Source organism: Poecile atricapillus, chromosome W (assembly GCF_030490865.1).
Source record: "Poecile atricapillus isolate bPoeAtr1 chromosome W, bPoeAtr1.hap1, whole genome shotgun sequence".
Classification (NCBI taxonomy): domain Eukaryota; kingdom Metazoa; phylum Chordata; class Aves; order Passeriformes; family Paridae; genus Poecile; species Poecile atricapillus.
In genome coordinates, this window is record NC_081288.1 from 29,725,660 (window position 1) to 29,745,372 (window position 19,713).

At 45.0% G+C, this 19,713-nt stretch overlaps 1 protein-coding gene across 1 annotated transcript; it reads right to left on the bottom strand.

Annotated features, from left to right (window-relative positions):
* Window positions 1-33: 33 nt before the first annotated feature.
* On the bottom strand, window positions 34-19,572 carry LOC131591412 (WD repeat-containing protein 91). The gene is made up of 15 exons (XM_058862077.1): window positions 19,391-19,572; window positions 17,580-17,759; window positions 16,391-16,598; window positions 15,500-15,582; window positions 13,230-13,354; window positions 11,276-11,453; window positions 10,849-11,007; window positions 8,603-8,802; window positions 8,015-8,165; window positions 6,463-6,557; window positions 5,971-6,139; window positions 5,158-5,266; window positions 3,265-3,377; window positions 2,322-2,519; window positions 34-1,384 (listed from the first exon to the last, which is right to left on the bottom strand). The coding sequence occupies exons 1-15, from the start codon at window positions 19,511-19,513 to the stop codon at window positions 1,220-1,222; spliced, it is 2,256 nt and encodes a 751-aa protein (XP_058718060.1). The 5' UTR covers window positions 19,514-19,572; the 3' UTR covers window positions 34-1,219.
* Between the last annotated feature and the right edge of the window lie 141 nt (window positions 19,573-19,713).

The following is a 19,713-nucleotide window of genomic DNA, read 5'->3' on the forward strand; positions in this document are numbered from 1 at the left end:
GTTATTCTTGGAGGCCCTTGACACGGAAGGTGGGGTTACGTGAGTGTAGTCAGCAGGAGCAAGTTGCTCCATGGACAACAGATACCTGTAGCATGAATAAGCCTGTAGTGAGGATTTCAGCATCCAGCAGTGTTGCCCTTGAACAGCTGTCCATGAGGATGGCTATCCATATGGCTCATGAATGGCTGTTCATTTTCCAGCAGTGTGTGCTCTGCCAAGGAACAACAGTACCATAAGCTCCCAAAACAGGCCAAGGACATAAGCAGCAGAAAGCTCCATGGCAATGTATAAGCAGATGAAATGTATCTGCTGAGTCCATTCAAAGATTATGCAATACCTGAGCACAGCACTTGCCCTGGTGATTGGGGCCTTAGGGGGAGAAACAGCTCCAGTGACAAGAGAGCCCTAGACAGGGCCAGACTGGTCTTGGCCTCCCTCCCCCTATCCACCATCAGGTAGCTGCTAGACGTTATGTAGCTTCTGAACTCCAGCACAAGTATTTCAAAGACTGATTCAGGATTTCTGCTCTGGCTGCTAGCAGATACCTATGGCAAGGTAACACAATACATCAAAGTAAATGCAGTTGTTTTTGTTCCTGGATGTCTGGTTCACCCTGGTGTGTATGTCTAGTGCTGGAAGCACCTGGTGAAAACATAAGGGCTTTTTTGCATGCAGGAGATTTGGCATATCACTGCACTCACCACCGTCCATGTTTTGCAGCAACTGCTTAACAAAGCATAGAGTTCAAATGCAAGGGAATATTTTCTTTTTATGGAAAAAACAAATAAAAACAAACTAACAAAATCATAACAACAAATGTTATACCCAAAGAGCACTCTGGTTTCTTATCAGCCTTTCCAGTTTGAGTCATCATCATGCACTGTGCTGCCTCATGCTTGCTTCCTCCAGCCTCACCTTCTTCTGCAGAACCGTGACGTGACCACAGCCTTTTAGCCACGTGCTACTCAAGACTCCCTAACAGAGGGAAGTCCAGCTGCCACAATGGATTAGTGGAGACTTATTTTTCAGTGCTGCCACTGATCCAGTTCCATACTGGCATTCTGTTGCACAGTGGTTTGGCAAACATATTTATCAAGAGGCAAAAGCTACAATGAGAAGAGGGACTTTGCTTTGCCTTCTCTCCCATGCAGTTTGTTCCTGTGAGTTAACACTGGTTTTGTCAAGTCTATTGCGCTTTCCCCCTTCAGTAGTGTCCAGGTTAAGACTTTTGAGCCAGTAAGGTTGTTAATTTAATTTTCCCATCCATAGAAGCAGTGAGGCAGGTCCCGCAGTCCATGGCAGTGCTCCAATCCACTGTGACAACAGGAGCTCGGTGTCCTCCCAGGGAAAGGCAGCTCTCCAGAACCTTTTCCTCACCATTTAACTAAAAAGAAGGAAAGTGTAAGACTTTAAGGAAGTATGTTTCTGCAGCGGGGGCAATGCACCCAACAAGACAAGCCAAAGCCTGATAAAGACTCTGTATCTCTAAGAGCATGCATAAGTAAGCAGAAAATCAGAGAGATACTGAGATGTGTGTAGCACAGACAAGAAAGGGAGCTTCCAGTCTCACTACAGAAGCACGTGTTCTCAAGCAGCTCAACTTTTGACATCAGCTGAACTGAAGTAATTGAACAAGGCAGGCTAAGAGCATAGTGCTCTTAGCTTCTGATGAGAAGCACATGAGCCTAAACTATAGCTCATTCTTAGTTCAGGTGCTCTACAGTGCCCCAGATGCAAAGTAAAAATTCCATCTAACCTGCCTTGCAAAAGCATGGACATGTGATCAGTAACACTTGTTACTGAAGCACAGAAATTTGGGCACTCAGAACCATTGAGCCTTACCCTTCGTTTGATTTTAGTACAGAGTAAGGGAAGAGAATCAGGCTGGGTCTAACAGAGAATCTAGCAGGTATCTATCTATCTATCTATCTATCTAGAGAATCTAGAGAATTCTAGCAGGTACAGAAGGCAGATTGAACATGAGCACCAGTCAACAACCATACATTTTACATTGAACTGGCATGCATCCATATATTAGAAAACTAATTAAAACTTTATCCGAGGCACTTGGACACTAAAAACTAAGCTTTAAGAAGGAGCACAAATACTCCAGCTATAGGACCCAAGCACTTGCTGTACACCACACACTGCCACACACCACACACTGCTAAAATGCACAGTGTGAAACTGAGCAGTAACTTTGACAGAGCAAGGATGGGTACCTTCTGCTTAAGAACTTCCAGAGGCTGCTGTTGCACCCTTGTAATCAACAGGAGCCATATGGATACTTAAGAGTACTCCCCTCCACTTCTCAGACTTACCTTAAAAATTACTCCCCCAGTAGAAGAACACGTCAACATGTAATTGCCCTCAGAGTCAAAAGCAAAAAGCCGTCCTCGTGGGAACTGGACTTGCTTGTAGCCACTGTACCCAGACAGAATAAAAGGACCTGTAGCTTCCCTGGGAAGGTCATACTCAGACACCTTCAATCCGCTTTTATGGATATTCCACTGAATAAACTAGAATGAGAAAAAGAGATGACAAAAGTCTAAAATGAAATTAACTGGGATGCAAGTAGAGTTGCCTTTTTTTGCTTTTAAGCAAAAAAGTGGGTATTCCTCACAAACGGAAGATGGCATTTTAGCATCTATATCTAAGTGGCTATATTAATAAAACACAGGCTGCAAAGGCTGTAAGAGTGCCTTCTATCCAGACTAAGATAGAAGATAGATAGATAGTGCCTTCCTCAAGCACTACTACCTATGTGTCCTTCCATACTGCATGCAGTATGCTGGTGAGAACTTGCTCAACTCCTCAGCCAAGGTCTCTCTCTGAGCCACACTTCTACTGCTGAAAACTGAGGAACTGCAGAAATTGAAGTGTTTATTATAAACAACAGGGAGCTGCTGACAAGATTTATGCAAAGTGGTCAAGGATGTGCTTCCCTGTGAATTCCAGATCTCAAATGTAGTGATCTCAGAGGCAGAGAAAGGTCATCCTTACATGGACTATCTAGGAAAGGGATGTCACAAACAGTAGGATTCGCACACAAGGTCCACGACAGCTCCAACTATTGACACATTTTTTCAGACACTCTCTCTGCAGATTGTATGGAGCACAGTGGTACCGCACACCTAAGATGGCAGTTAGCAGTCCACATTTCCAGAATCTGAGAGTATTTTTACAATTGTTTCCACCATATGGAGAAGACTCCAGAAGTGATCTCTCTGCCAGTTGACCAGCAGGAGGTCATCCACAGCCTACCTTGCCATCCTCGCCTATGCTGTAGACTGTGTTCTCATCATAGCTGAACTCGACGGAGTAGACTTCCCCATCATGTGCCTTCCAGCTCATGGCGCACTCATGCTGCTGCATATCTGAGGGGAGAACCAGTACCGAACACTCCTCATACTCACACAGAGCTCAGGTGAAGAGAGGGAGGCCTTTTATGTTCCTGAGGTCTCGGTGACAGCCCTCCAAACCAGCCAGGGGGAGCCCAATCCAGTCCCAGCACCCTGTGCCTATACTCCCGCTTTCACTTTGGCCACAAAAATCATTGTCTATAACTACTCGACTTCACAGGGCTGCTCGCATGCTCACTGTCAACTGCAGGCATTCTGCATCCAAGCACCACTGGCACTCCTCCTCCCTCCCTTGTTATCCTACCCATCCTCCAAGCTGCTGACAGCTCTGTCCTCCCAAAGACCTGGGACTGCTGCCTGCACCTGTGCCAGAAGCAGATTCCCCATTCAAAGGTAGGAGGCCTGAACTGCCTTTATTGCAAGGACAGGCTGAAGAGGACAAAAACATGAGAAACAGAAATTGTTCCAAGGAGGGGGACTGATGTGAAGCCCTTGCATTTAAATGGATGGTCTCACATTAATTGCTTTCCTCACAACTCAGCTGCTACTTGGCACAGCACAAGACCACTTGGCTTAAGGGGAAATTCACTCTCCTCTTCAGCAGAAGAGAAACAACAAATCCAGCAGCATTACCAGGGTCTCCAGCCAATGTCTTCCAGAAAAAGGCTATGTCAATTCGCTCCTGAGAGCTCCTGTGGAGACAATAGCTTCCACCTTGGTCTCCAAGCCTATCCTACAGCTGCCTCCCTGCTAAGGGCATCCAGATGAGGACTAGTGGCCACCTCACTACTCAGTTTCACAGGAACATTTAAGTTAGAAAAGACCTCCAAAATAATCAAGCCCAACTGTTACTTTAACACTGCCAAGTGTACCACTAAACTATATTCATAAGTGCCAAATCCATAACATCTTTTAAATACTTCCAAGGATGATTGTCGTTCTAATTGGGAACGGCGGGAAGAACGACACAGACTCTCAAAGGAGTCAGAACAGGAGAGAATCTCTAGTTTATTGTTATAGCCATGTTATATAGACTAGTTCGTGAAGAGTACAGAAAGGAAACTCTTATTGGTTAGTAAAATACTACATTACCATCATTGGTCAGTGGGGTTTACCACCCCCTGACCTTCTCCTGTAAGGAAAACACAGGAATCAGAAAAACAGCACCTGCAGGCTGTTTTGTGTCTTTGAGGATTGTTTTGAATCCTCCCATGAATTTCCCAGGCTAGCTTCTCAGGCAGGCCTGTCAGGCCATGGGCCTACAGCCTGCTCTAAAGCAAGCCTCCATAGATGATGACTCCAGCACTTTCCCAGGCAGCCTGCTCCAGTGCTTGACAATCCATTTGAGGACAGAAGTTTCCCTAATATCCATTCTAAATCTCCCCTGATTCAGCTTGAGACTGTTTCCTCCTGTCTGATCCCTTTTTACCTGGGAGAAGAGACTGACCACCACCTGGCTACAACTTCCTTCCAGGAAATTGTGGAAAGAGTAAGGTGTCCCCTCAGTCTCCTCTTCCCTAAGTTAAAGAACCCCAGCTCCTGCAGCCGTTCCTCACGTGCTCCACACCCTTCACCAGCTTTGGTTCTGTTCTTTGGATACACTCCAGCCCCTCAGTGTCTTTCACATAGTGGGGGCCCAAAAGTGAACAAAGTTTGAGGTGCAACCTCAGCAGTGCCAGGTGCAGGGGGACAATCACTTCCCTCGTCCTGCTGGCCACACCACTTGTGACACAAGCCCAGATGCCAGTCCCGGCCTCACAGCTGGCTATCAACCCCAGGTCCCCTTCCACCGTACCAAAGAGACGAACAATCCCATCTGCAGCCCCAGTGACCAGAAGGTTGCCATTGTGATTGAAGGCTGTGCAGTTAATAGCAATGGGCTCAGGCTCCAGGGAGAACTGCAGCTGGAAGGGAAAATCTGCATTAATGCTGAGAAATGGACCTCGGGGTGCTGAAAAGATGAACTCCAGGGGAGGGAAGAAAGAAAGGAAGAAAGAAAGAAAGAAAGATGGTATTTAGTAACAAGAACTCTGGTTTGGAGCCCTACACCTTTAATGACTACAGACTTCAAGGTCTGGCAGCAGCATTTTACTGTCACACTAAACCAGCAATTCACCTCAGCCAAGCTTTCTTGGCCATAGCCTCAAGGTTGCAAAACCAGCTCCTGGCAGGCATTAGCTTAAGTATGTTGCTTTCTCCTACATATCAGGGACAGCACTTCACTTAAAAACATGGAAGGCAAGGGCAAGAGCAGCAACAAAAACCCTTCAGTACAGTTCAACTGGAGAAAGCTTAAGCAAAGCATCATTCAATTCATTTGGGATATTTCCAGTCACAAACTGTGCAGCCAGGATAAAAACAAGGCCATGGACTATTCTGAAGATTTCCTCAGAAAAACCCCAACACACCAATAAAACAAAAAAACTTCACCCAATCCAGCAGCTACTTATATAATTTATTTTTATCCTGACAGAGGGGAAAGGAGGAAGGAGGAAAAAGAAGGGTGTTGAAAAGAAAATCAGCAATATTTAGAAAGAGGGCTCTACACATTGAAACAGAAGACATTCTCAGCAAGCACACTGAGAAAGGAAAGAAACCTAGCAAGTACCTGCTGCTTCATTGTCTTAGTGTCCCACAGTAGCAGCTTCCCAGGAACTTGGTTCATGCTTTTGCCCCCAGAGTTGATTGCTGAGAAGTCAATGTGGGAGACGAGGCTCTGGGCTGCTGCAGAGCAGACAAAGGAGGCGCCACTTGGGCTGCAGGCAAGCGAGAGGATCCTGAAACACAGGCACATGGTCTGAACCTCTCTCTTGCAGATGCCTCAAGCAAAACACTCACCTACGAGCTCTCCCATTAAGACCCCACAAGACAGGGCACTCTGTGAAAGAGGGCAGGATTCATGTGCTTAGTTTTTGAGTGCCTCCCATTTAACTGGGCAGTTTTGTTTTATGCTCAGGCAAGGACTGCCCTCTAGATGAAGACTGGATAGTCCTGCAGTTGCAGAAAAGCAGCGGCAACATTGAGATATTCACTATTAAAATCAACACCATTGATTTACATTTATTTACATTACTTCTAAAAATCAGTATTCCAGAGTTACCTGGGCATGTCTTCATCAATGCTGATTTCGCAGAGATTCTTCTTTGCTTCTGTGTCATAAAGACGAACCGTCCCAACCCCACTGCCAAGCAATAGCTTGAAACCAGCAAGGAAATAGATGGAAAGAGTGTGAGTGAGCAGTACAATGATGCTGGCCAACAACCACCAAGACTTAGTAATTTTTTTTTTCTATTTATGCATTCAGACTAAATATTGCTCCATTATGGTACATCCTGTCTTCCTGTGCAATCACACTGAGAAGGACTACCTCAAAGCCACAGAAGTCAGAGTAAAAACCCTGCTTCCCAAAAAGAAAAAGATCTAATAGGCCCCAAGGTGGGATGAACACCGCCTTCCAGGTCATGGCTCAACCCTATAGGATGCAAAACATGTATGGAGTCTCAATATCTAGGGGTCCAAGGAAAGAGAAGCTTACGATTGTTAACTGTGTGCTAAAGAGAAATATCAAGCCAACTCCTTTCACCCCAAAGAGCTCACACGTGCTTTATCAGTGGTGTTACACTTCCAATTAAAATTTAAGTCATGGAGAGATGCATTATAAAAGAAAATTGAGCAAGCCAGATCTTTGTCACTTCAGTGCCTAATTTGCTGGCGAATCCTACATGTATTTCAGAATGAAGAATCTTTCTGTTAGCAAGAAGGAAATAAATTCCACAAAGCAGAAGAAACATCAACACAACAAACAAAGCACAACAACTGCATCAACAACTTGCTTTCTAAAAGCAAAAGAAGATACAAGCTGTAGCACCAGCTCTTCACAGGTGGCATTTTGGGGTTAGCAAGCCACACACTGTCAGTGCCAAAATTCAAAAAATACTGCCTCATTTGCAGGCCAGCCTTCTCATACAGCCCTGTATCTGCCAAGGGAGGGCATGGAACACTAGCAACAGTTTTAGGACTCAAAGGAATGCATATATTTTAAGGTTCCTCTCTAGTAACAGAACTAGAGAAAAAGGGATATAGGAAACATTTAAACTGCCGTGTTATTTAAACAAGCTCCAAGCTCCTTATGCACACACAAACCCTCAGCTCCTACGACACCAGTCTAAAAGTGGCCATGGAGCTTTTTTCACACCTGCACAAGTAAAATGCCACCCCTGCAACCCTGTTTACCCTCCTCTGCTGCTGGCTCAGGGTATGAGTAAAGCTCCACAGCTCTCTGCTGCAGGCCTCCCACAGGCTGTTGTACTCAGTTGCCTCTGCCTGTCTTTACAAGTTGCTGTGTGATCTGTGTGGAGACAGGCATTTCTCTCAAAGGCACTACTTCTATCCAGCAGCTGTACCCACACTGCAGCTTGGGAATTTCCGTTTCAAGGCAAGTGGTGGTGAACTCCTTGCTCAATACAGAGTGTACATTCCCCACTCTAGTTCTTCCTAGACCCTAGAGGCTTTGGTTCCCTGTTTCCCACTAAAAGTGGAAACTAACTGCTGCCCCAGTCTTATCCACAGCACAGCTGTCTAGAAGTGAATGTGCAACACGTAGCAACACAGCCCCAAATCATCTGCTGTGCTTCCACACGCGGACTACTCACCAGCCGATCGCGCTTGGTGGCCCATTCCAGGGACAGCAATGGAGATTTGGAAATGGATGAAGCTTTTGTTTGCATTATGGGGTTAAAAGACCAGACTTTGATGACCCCATCCACATCCAAGCTGGCCACCCTCCGTCCAGAACAATCAACCCTGTGTGTAGAATGAAACTGATGGGATATTTTTCTCCCTCAAATTCTCAGATGCAACCCACTAATCCTTCCTTTCCTGGCCACACACCAGTTCCTTCTGCAGAAATTAGAACTTCTTTGCACCGCTTCCTGCTCCCTTCACAGTAATTGGCACAACGAACTGCACTAAGCCCCAGACACAAAGCATAATGCCCTTAAGCAATACCTGCTTTCCAAGGGAGTTTCTTCCTGGCTAGCATTGCCCAGTCACAAAAATCTCTGTCCATTCTCACTGCACAAGCTACATGCTATTTTCAGTCACACTGACTAGACTGCCCTACAACTGAGAGTACATGTCCACTGTGCTGGACAGAATAGAGGCTGGGAGAAAGAGGTCAGACACAGCTGATCCTGCTGCAGAGGCCTCTACAAGACAGCTCTCTTCTGCCAGTGCATTACCTGCAGTACATGATGGATGAATGGTGCTCCCCATACTCCTCCTGGCTCAGGACGATGAAAGGCTGCTCCTGCCGAACCCCCACAGCCTCTGCACTGCTGCCAGGCATTTTGGTTGAAGTCTCTGTTTGCTCAGCATGCAGCTCTGAGCATGGTTCTGCCTCAGCTATGTTAGTATCTGTTTTCTTCTCAGCACTTTGGCCCTGAAGGAAGAAATCCTGTGTGAAATACAAGGAAGCAGCTCCATATCAAGCTCCTCAGCTACCCCAGCCTGCTGGGAGAAAAAAAAAAAAAAAAAAAGAAGCTGCAACAAAATAGAAGCATTGTCAGCCCACTGTTCTGCCAGGGACCTTTCTGAGTACAAGGACCATGTGTTGCACAATTGCACTATTTAATATGACCTGCTTAGTTGTCATGGGTGGGATGACAGTCCCTTACATCCCACTCCATGTGCCCAGCTCTACACTTTTCTGTAAGAATTAAAATAACCACAACATTTCTAGCATACCTCAGCCAATATCAGAGGCCCATTTACATGCCATTAGAGCACAGATTCACAAGTAAATTAACATATTTCAAGAAATTCCTGCATTCAGCAATATAAGTTAAGTCTGTATAATATGCAGCTCAGCAAACTTGCACAAAAACTTGGCTCTCAAGCCCCAGTGTATGGATTATTTTCATTTGCCAGAGATTTAGATTGTGCACACTGGAGCCACCACTGCAGCCAACTGACTGATGACAACAGTAGAGCTGACACATGAGTCCAAAAGCTTAAAACCCTATTTGACAGGGCAAACAGAACAAATGGAGTGTTAGAAGGTGACAGTATCTGGATGAGACAAGAGCTACACTGCAGAAATATTTGGAAGCAGCTTAGCCTTCCCTTGCCACCAGAAGTTGAACAAGAAGCAGATACAGCACATAAGGTGGTAAATCATCTGCAAGCATTCTTTTGATAAACCATCCTCTGAACATTAAGTGTCCCCAAAACGGTACTGGTGGTTATGAATTCCTGTTCTGTCCAGCACATGCTTGACTAATGTACAGTAGCTTATCATCAGGACCAATGGATCAAGCACTGCATAATCAAATCATCTGAAATCAGAGCTGGAAAAGATTGGGAAATAAATACAAGAATTATTCTGCTGGTTAATGTGGGGAGGCAACAACCAGTGAGTAACACCAGTGTGAAAGAAACAGTGCCACCTTTCAGTTTCCTTTTTTCTCATATGCTTAATACAAAAGAAAGTTAAGAGTATCAAGCTTCCCCAAGAGCACAAGGACCAATCTTTAGACAGCCCAAAAATCACTGCCCTAACCTGGGATAATGTAGAAAAATTAAAGTCAAATGAAACTTACTGGGAAATCAGGCTTTGCAATTTTCCAACCAATGCTGAAAGTGTTTTAGATGAACCATGAATAAAAAGTCCTCTCAAGGCCTTGAATGATGAGTGATAGAGGAACATCTCTTTAACCTCCCACACACAGAACTGTCACACACTGACCAATGGGCAACAGTCCCTCAGCACTGTCTCTCCACAAGGCACAATGTCTCATGCAGACAAAACAACAGCAGCTGAGATGCTGCCTGTGCTCTGTATTTTTTGACAACATGGCTTCTGAAAGCCAGACAACACACAGGTGAACAGAAATAGTGTGGTGACCTTCTGCAGTTAAAATCCAGGACACAGTTTTATTCTTTCATTAGATTTTAAAGCAGGGCATACCACCAGGCAAAACTGTGACAATAAAGTACAAAAAGCTCCAAAAAGCAAATGTTGCTAGGAAAGCAACTTCCATTCCTATCAAGGAAAGTTTTCTATTAGTTTTCACTGCCCCACACAAAGCCTGCAAAAATCAACATAAGAACCTACAGGAAGAGAATTCACTTTGGCTGGATGAGTGAGCCAAGTTCATTACCACTGAGGAATGGGGATTTTAACAAGGTAGTTGAACACAACCATTAAAAGCAAATGCAACGTTAATGAAGCCTCAGCAGCAGGCTGCTGAAAAACATGGAGACAAAAGACAGCTCTTCTTCCATTTGAAATGCCAATACTGATTAACTTGCCGGGACACAGAAATAAACCAAGTGCAGAAGGAGCTGATTATCTACAGACCTTCACCTTTGATACAGTTATTTCTGCCCAGCAATTCCAAAGCCTAAAGGAAACACTTGCATTTGTTTTACCACTTAGTTTTACAGCTATACAAGCCTTCTGCTTCCCAGCCTTGCAGTGCAGTACCTGGAAGGTCCCTTTTGACAACAGTTCCTTCCTTTCTTTCCCATGCTCTTGCAAGCGCTTCTGCCGCTGCTGCAGGGAACTGGACTCGCCCGCCCCCAAACCACTGAAGTGGCTCTTCCCGTCCTTACAGCTCACTGTTCCTTCTTTTCCTTTGGCACTCTGGAAGGCAGAGAAGTGATTGGGCAAAGTTATGCTTCCAGTAGGGTGCAGAACAAATAGCAAAAGAAGGAGAAAAGCAACCAAGCACCTGCACGGGCTCCACAAGCTCTTAGAAGATAATAGCTGTTCTTGTGCTACATTCAAGCCCAGCATACATTTGCAAGGCAGGAAAGGACTTTTAATTTTTCAGGTGGAAGCAAAAGCTTGGAGCAGTGCCATGCTGCAAGTTAACTCCTTGGAGACTGAGCAGCTTTCAGTCAAGAATTACCTGGTGATTTGTGGGCTCTTTCTTCCCTAGCAGCATACTGCCAGTCTGCACTGAAGAAGCCCCACTTGAATGGGTTGGTCTGGAAGGGCCCTTTTTACTTTGGGAGAGAAAAGAGGACAGAAAGCCTCCCCGGGACTGAAGAGAATGTGCTGTACTCCTCTGATTGCAGGTCATATCACTAATGAAAAAAACAAAACACCACCAAATAGAGTATGCAAATGTAGTGAGGCAACTTGATCAAAGACCACCCAGTTAGTGAAGTGGCAGTTGTCTGAACAACTAGAAGACGGATGTTCGTTTCCAAGCCAGTGCACCACTACTGTGTAGTAAAAAACTACTGGAAAATATCCTGTTAGTGCCTAGAGCAGGTCATTATAGTCACTGTAACCAAAATCTCACTTCTCAAAAATGCCACTGAGATAGTGAGCTCAAACTGTTGCTGAATCCCCTTGTAGCCTTAAACTCCTTCCACTGCATCTGGTTTGTTTAGAAAAAACCCTAACGGAAAGGCAGGGGAATTCAGAATTCTGTAGAACTTACTTAGATGTGACTCCTAATTCAAAGCATAAAACAGAACTACTTTGAGAGACATTCAGCATCCAATATTTCACTGAACACCATTTGATAATCAACAAATCATGTTTAACAATTATACAGCACAGGCCCTCAATATCTCAAAATTCAGACCCAAAGAAAATAAGAGAGCTACAGCCCATTTCTATGATTATAAACACCTCCCTTCTCAGTCCACATTGCCAAGAGCAGCAGCTGCTTCCCAGAACATAACTGTCTGACCTCACTCTGCTACAGCTTCCTCTGAGAGCAGAGTGGCAGCAAGGGCAAGGGGAATACAATAATCCTCACTATCTCTATCCACTCTTCAACGATGGAACTGGTCTGCCAAAGATGGGCTTTGGCTTAAGCAGAGACATGAAAATAAGCAACCAGAACTGGCCCCCAGACTAAGAGACAAGTTGCACATGCAAGAAAGGCCACTTCTTAGGCAAGCTTTTCTAATTTAAATGGACAAAAATAAATACAAACAATTTTGTCAAACATTTTGTCAAATGGACAAAAATAACTAAATTACCTCATCCCTCATATCACACTCCTCCATACACACAGATAGCATCAGGGCTTTCCACACAGTTAAAAAAAACATATCACAAACTAAACTCTGTAGCCTGTCCTGTGCAAAGACTGCAAAGCACTTATCAAGGTAGTTGAATAGACACTTAAGTCTATTTAATCAGTCAAAATTTAGGTTAGAACATTTTGTGTGTGGTACCTGCAACAACTTCTATCTGTCACTGGATAATTTAATCAATCCTATTCCTGTCCTGGGATAAAAAATAACAGTTAAAGAGGTTGTCTCAACTGTGTATGTTGCCTAATTTCCAGAGACAGGCACAAAGTACAGGTAGCTATAAAATGCACATTTAACTGCAGCAAATTCATGGGGAATTCTGTGCATAACTGAATCTCACAGAAGAGAAGCTCCTCTTCCCTTGACTTTGCAAAAGCAAGAAAACATCCCTGTGTAACAAGAATCCCTTTGGGTCATACAGTAACAGTATCTACAAAACAACACAGGGCATTCACCTATGGCACTGCAGGCACTCAAGTAAATTGGAATCAAGAGACAATCCACTTCATTTGAGCAATACTGCAGGTACTGCATTGCTACAGTGCCCTAGATGCCCAGAACACCTTGGTGCAATGCTGACAGCAGAGCAGAATCACTTCCATGTGTGCTTGGGATCTCACTGGTTTGCAAGAACCTCCCAAATGACGGGAGAGACACCCGTCATGAATTCTATTACACCTACTTAGCTCACCATAATTTCTGCACTGAATCCCAGGGCAAGGGGCATGGAAATGACCCTCCAGGAACCTCTCTGACCCAACAAAAGCAGCAGAGCCTGTCCCCAGCTCTTCTCCTGAAGGCACTCACAGTTCAGAGTCCCCTAGTCGATCCATGTTGGCCACATATGCAGGCAACTTGTGATGCATAACTGTTTGTTCCACCTCCAGTTCCTCTTTCTTCACGCGGGAGGACTCAGCCTGCAGAGCAAACAGCTACAACAGAAGAAGAGAGCCAAGTGAACACAGGGTCACTGAGATTCACCTCCTTCCCACTCACTGAAGCTGTTTACTCCTTTTATTTCAACAGCTCTAGAAGGGTGGAGAAGGAAAAAAGTTGCTCTGACCAGCCTAGCACCACATTAGCCCAATTAGTCAAAACAATCAGTACCTTACACACATGAAACTGGAGCCTACTTAAAACCCTTCACGCCTCTCCTGGGCTGTCACTGTGGGGACATTAGTGGTGCTGGGAAACAAGAGCTGGGCAGGGCAGAGCTTACCAGTCCCTCTCCATGCTGGCGGTTTGAGGCCAGGGCACTGCAGGCACGGAGCCCACAAGGTAATCTTCTTCCCACAGCCAAGGGTTTGCTGAACTGGCAGGGTACACCAAGATCAGTGAAACCAGGTCACCCTGAAATCCAGCTCCATACTCTGTGCAACTCCTTCCCAAGCATGACAGTGAGATTAATCCCCACATTATGGAGAAAGAAAACCCATCTTTTTTTCCCTTTAGCAGAGAGGAACCTCAGGATGCAGCTTTCTGGAACATATGTGGTTTATGCCTGTGACTCTTACTCACACAAAGAGTTCCTCAGGCTTTTCTGTTTCTGTGCATTTGTTTTTCAGATATATTTATTTTTCTTTTTAACACAGTATTTAAGGAAAGAAAATACAGGAAGAAATATGAGCTTTAGAAATCTACCTTTCTATTTATGTATTTGCATTGTTTCAGCAACATAAAACAAAATCACTAGTTAATTTCAGCTAGCGTAAAATTCAATACTTATTGGCATCCTTTTTTAAAACCTGTATTCTAGAGGTAGCTGGTTCCCCCTCTGACCTGACAAGTTGACTAAAAGGGAAAGTCTAGTTTTACTTCTGTTGATTTGCCAGAAAACTCTTACCCAGTCTGCAAATTATATCAGCCAATGTGCAAAACACAAACCATAGCTTTAGTATGACAAAGTAGAGAATACAAAACTTGAGTAAATAATAGAGCTCTATTTCAAAACATACCTTGTCCTCTGTCCCTATTCACTGACCATCTTTGCAGAACCCTCCTGTCAATGTTGACCGACCCACTAACTCCATACACAGTGACAAATCTTGGGTTTTTTCCCCAAGAATTACCTCCTTTTTGAAATAAATTATTTTATTTTACTTAAATTTTTAGGACAGTGTTGAACAGCTATTAAAACAGTACAAACAGGAAACACAACATACAACAATGTTTTGTAACACAGGAGATAAAGCACAAACTTTACTGAAGTATTTATACAGAAAGAGCTTTTCTTGGTATGTTTGAGGAAGTGAAATTAAAGTTCTGCTTGCATGAATAAGCCTTCCTACTCGTATGTGAGCAACCACATGTGATCTATAGTTCAGAAAGTTCTTAAACTGCAGATTTTACAAATTTCTCTACTAGAAGTTATACTTGGAAATGACTGACCTGTGTTACACCCTTTCCCTAAGTATCTGCTGATGATACTGTCAAACAAGACATCGAGCTGGGCAACATTTTGAACCAAAAGACCCTTTTAGGTTTAGGGTAAGATCTAGAGCTGAGAAACAGACATTCTCAACATTTCCATCAGCTGATCTAAACTGCTTTAAGTGCACATCAAACATGGTTGAAGGAGCCATGTCAGAAGTAGCAGTTTCTGTCTCTTTGCCAGAATTTACTGCCTGTTTCTATTGCTTCTATTGCTCTATCAGCTAAAATCTGGAAGTGACCAAATAGTATTCACAAAATCATCCATACATCCCTTCCAACCCATTGCATAACTACAACATACACCCTTAACCTGCCACCAGTTTCACCCTGTTTTGACTTCGCAGTGTAACAGAAAAAGAGTTTGTATAGTATTCAATCACCTGTCAGACAGCACAAGGAGGGGAGACAATCACCTCCAGCAGAGGGACAGGAATATCCTAAACACACATTTCACCATATGATCACAACCCAAAGGTTGCTGGAGACAATTGAAAGAGAAATCAAAATAAAACAAAATACTTAAACAATCTGCCTTAGAGTAACTGCACCAAGCAGAACAGTTACAATGTTCTCAGATGGATGGAATCAATCTTACAAAGCTCACATCACACAGTCAGCAGTTCAAGAGCGATCTCAGTTCTGACCTTATGCCGCAACGATTCATTTTCCTCTTGTATGAGACTGCTCCTGAGACATTCAGCTTCAAAGTTCAGTATGACTGGAACTGGTAAGCAATGTTAAAGAAAATCAAGACAGTAACTTGTGTGCACCTGGCTTAATTCTAAAAGCCATAACTCCATACCAGCCATTTATCTGCAAAAATAAAGCTGCCCAGTCCATACAATTAGCAAAAAGCATGTGCATGACCAGAAGATTAGCAACAGCTTAATTACTTAAGTCAATTTTTTGCTTTGCTCTTGCACCAACTATTTTATGTGGACTTTGCAAGGATCTTTAGATTATTTCTTTTCAGAGTCAGAAGTGGAGGGCAAGACAGTACTGCTTTACTGCACCCTTTACTGTACCCCAAAGAAACAGGTCAAGATGAGTTGTATTCCAGCTACAGCATAAGCCTGCCCATCACCAAACAAGTAAGACAGAACTCTGTAGTGTGGGGAAAAAGAAAGTGTTTCTGCCAACAATCAACTGCTCAATTAGAATGAGTTCCAAAGGTAGAAGATGCCAGTACAGTTATGGATTATGACCCAAGGTTGTATGCCTGTTTTGTACTATGTCAAGCAAAAGTAAAACCATTTCAGAACAAGATGTGCACAACATTTTTGGTCACTAGCATCAGGATGATTCAGCATCAGCAATGACCACAATTGTTTTCCCCTGGGAATACAATATATTGTCAGATAATTGAGCAGTAACTATTCCAACATCCTCTGGTAAACACTAACTTTCTATTAAGTCTTGGCTGTAAAAAGTCACCTGAAAGCAGGGAGTTCTACAGTACTATATCCTTGGCATGACTGTTGAAAGTGTAACACCAGGGCAAGGGAGATTTAACTATTAGTTGCAAAAAAGGATATGCATGCACTGAAATAAGACGCTCAGGAAGTTGTGCAGAGACACAATGAATGTATCTGCCCACTGGCGTGAGAAATAGGTAGCAAAGGTGGGGTTGGAGTCTGGAGCAGGGAGGAAGGGCAGGACAAACCAATCCTTCCACTCTGCCTGGTTCTGGAGCTCGGAGGCCTGCTTGAGGAAAAACTCTTGCGCCTTGTCATTGCGGCCATTCTGAAACACAGCAAAAAGAACAGGGCTCACACTTCCATTAACGCCACCACGTTAGGTCTAGGAACATTTGCTTTTTCTTATGAACACAACAATTATTTTCACCACCTTGACAAAACAAGTGGATATTTACAGATTCATCAGGAAACAAAAGAATCCCAAATACGCTAGAAGCTTACAAATGCACTTAATCCAACCTTCTTTCTGGTCACCACAATCTTGTTTAAAGGCTGAGACCAGTTGAACCAAACACACTGATTTCCAGTTAAACCAATGCAGAGTGCACTGATATGAGCATTCATACACAGGACCAAAGCACAATCCAAATTACTCAAGTCCACAGCAGATGTAGCTTGAAAATGTTTCCATCTGACACATTATTCAGACAGGACTGTCATACCTCAGGGTAAGCAATGGCAAAATAAACCATGAAAAAACACACTTCTGGAAAGATGCATTCGATTTTGACTCCTCCACCAACACCCAGATCTTCAGTCGGGGAAGAGAACCAAGAAGAATCAAGGGGAGAATATAATCCATTGACTTTCCAGGTTTTGAACAGAAAAATCTCTGTTCCATTTTAAGCTCATTATTTTCTGTTCTATTCGAAGCAAGCAAAAAGGCATTCATTTTCTCTCCCACATTTCTGGTCTGTTCTGGTTTGAACCTCGTGTTCTCTGCCAGTATCTAAGTTAACTGAGCAGGACTGAGCTAGTCCTATCCTTTCTGAGGGAAACCTGTCTTTATATGACTGTATCCTGCACCCAGCTATCCCATGTCTCCCTCTTGCCTGAGTTTCCCTATCCCACACACAAGCTTGTCATGTGAGTCTGCACAAAACTCCACACTACACTCCTGATCACGACACACGAATTGCTTGTTCCTGATCCAGCAGGCCTGGCAGAGGCTCACAAGAGCAGCTTATTCCTTTGCTTTCAGAAACCAGGATCTTTATAAAGTAGAAGCCTAAAAATCAAACACTACCTGAATAGCATGGACAAGGTAGTAGCGGAATAAGCTGGTTTTGAGCTTGTTCACTGTTGGCCGATACACGTCTTCCAAACGGCTGAAAAGGCGTCGGTCCAGATAACTCCAGTAATCCCGCAGGGCAGCCAGATCGTAGCTCTGAACAAACTGCTGCAGCTGGTCCACTATCTTATCCACCTAAAGAGGGCAAAACAGAGAATACTTCAGCCACGTGAGGGCTCTTGAGGCACAAGACTTATTGTAACCTAGTGCTGAGAAGCTTTAACTTCGGAAGTAGTATAGTACAATCCTTATCCATTAGCTGTTTTCTAATCCTGGAAACATTCTGCATTTTGTATTAGCATTCTTCCACTCTGCAGCACATTGCAAATGAAGGAAAAAGAAATATGACAGAGCATAGCCAAACAGCTTTTGACGGAAATATCACATTTTGTTGAACCCAACTGATGTGTTTTTTTGCAAGTAGGCAAAACTTTCTACCTCTTTCAAAAGTCAGTTTATAATAATAATAATAAAAAAGTATTATTTTTAGACTAAAAGGAAAAATACCTGCATTTAGCCAACAGAAAGAACTCAGTTCCGCTCCACTGCAATCTTTGAAATGTGTTTATCTTTAGTAACATCATCTACTAACAGGGCAGGCATAAAATTTTGCAAAAGGATTTTTCTTTTTTGTCATTATGTCTCTTTGGAAATTTTTTCTGCAACATGAATAAGGTGGAATGGTGGTGTGGGAATAGATTTTTTGTTCAGTGGTTTGTGATGGCCAAGACAGTCATAAAAAAAAGAAAAATCTCCATCCTGTATAAAATTAAACTAAGGTTGTTTAATATCTGGTTTACTCTCCCCTCATGAGCCAGTATCTTCGGACATACCCAACTTTTATCTCTGTGGCTTCCTACAGATATAGAAAACTGAAGTTTGTGACCCCAGCAGACCATTCTTGGACAATTCCGATTAAGTCAGCTGTTTGCCGACCTCTACGCATTAGCAAAAGTGCTTTTAAAAAATAAAAGCAACATGCTTTATTAATGATAAAAGTAGTGCTTATATTGCCGGTCAAAGAAAAATCTGACTGCTCAAAGCACTACATTCGGTGCCTAAAACTGTTGCTACAGGAATACAAGCTCACGCGAAGGACTGAAACTCTGTTTTTGAGACTGGCAAATTTTGTGCCTATTTCCACACGTTAGTCAAGGCAGCCGGTACTCAAGACATACAAACTAAAGAGCGGAGCTGCAAAGCTGCCGGATGAAAATCTCATGACCGAGAAAAGATGCAGGCAAAGAAATGCCTTCCTGCCCTCTCGGTCCACGGTTCTCCTCCATTCTTCTCGTCTCGCAGCCGAGAATCCGCTGGCGGGATTCGGACGCAGTGTCCGCGGAGGGCCGGGCTCGCCAGCGGCGCGGGCCGCCTGCCGGGAGCTGCAGCCCTTGGCTCGGAAGGCAGGCGAGGGGATGGAGCCCCCTGTCCTGCGCCGCCGGCGCTCCGGAGCCCAGCGGGAGGGGAGCCTTCATCCCGCTACGGCCCCCGCCCGGAGGCTGCCCGTCCCAGAGCGGCGGCAGAGCGGGCCGGGCGCCCCCGGGACGCGGGGGTCCCGCCTGTGCGGCCGGCCGGGCCCCGGCGCCCAGCCCAGCCCAGCGCACTGGGCCGGGGCTCCAAGGGCTCCCCCCGCCGCCAGGCCCGCTCCCCTCGCCCAGCCCCTGGAGCGCGGAGAGACGCCCGCGGCCCGCCCGGGAACCGCGTCCTCCCCGGGGGGCACCCGCGCCCAGCGCCCCGTCGGGAACGGGGACGCGGTCGCCGCTCACCCGGAAACCCTTCTCCCGGTCCGCCTTGATTTCGGCGTCCAGCTGCTTCAGGGCGGCGGTGAAGCCGCGGAAGAGCAGGTACTCCCGCACCAGCTCGTCCGTGCGCTCCGCTGCCGCCGCCATGGGTGCCCCGCGGCGCCGCCGGCTCCGCCCGCCCACGGGCGGGGAGGGGACGGCCCGGCCCTGCCCAGCGCCAGGGGGACTACAGCTCCCAGCGTGCCTTGCGTGCCCTGCCGGCCTCTTGCCCGCCTCATTCCCCCCTCCGCCGGCGCGTCCGGCCCCCCTTTTTCCCTCCTTCTGATTGGCCGCGGCCGGGCGCCGGC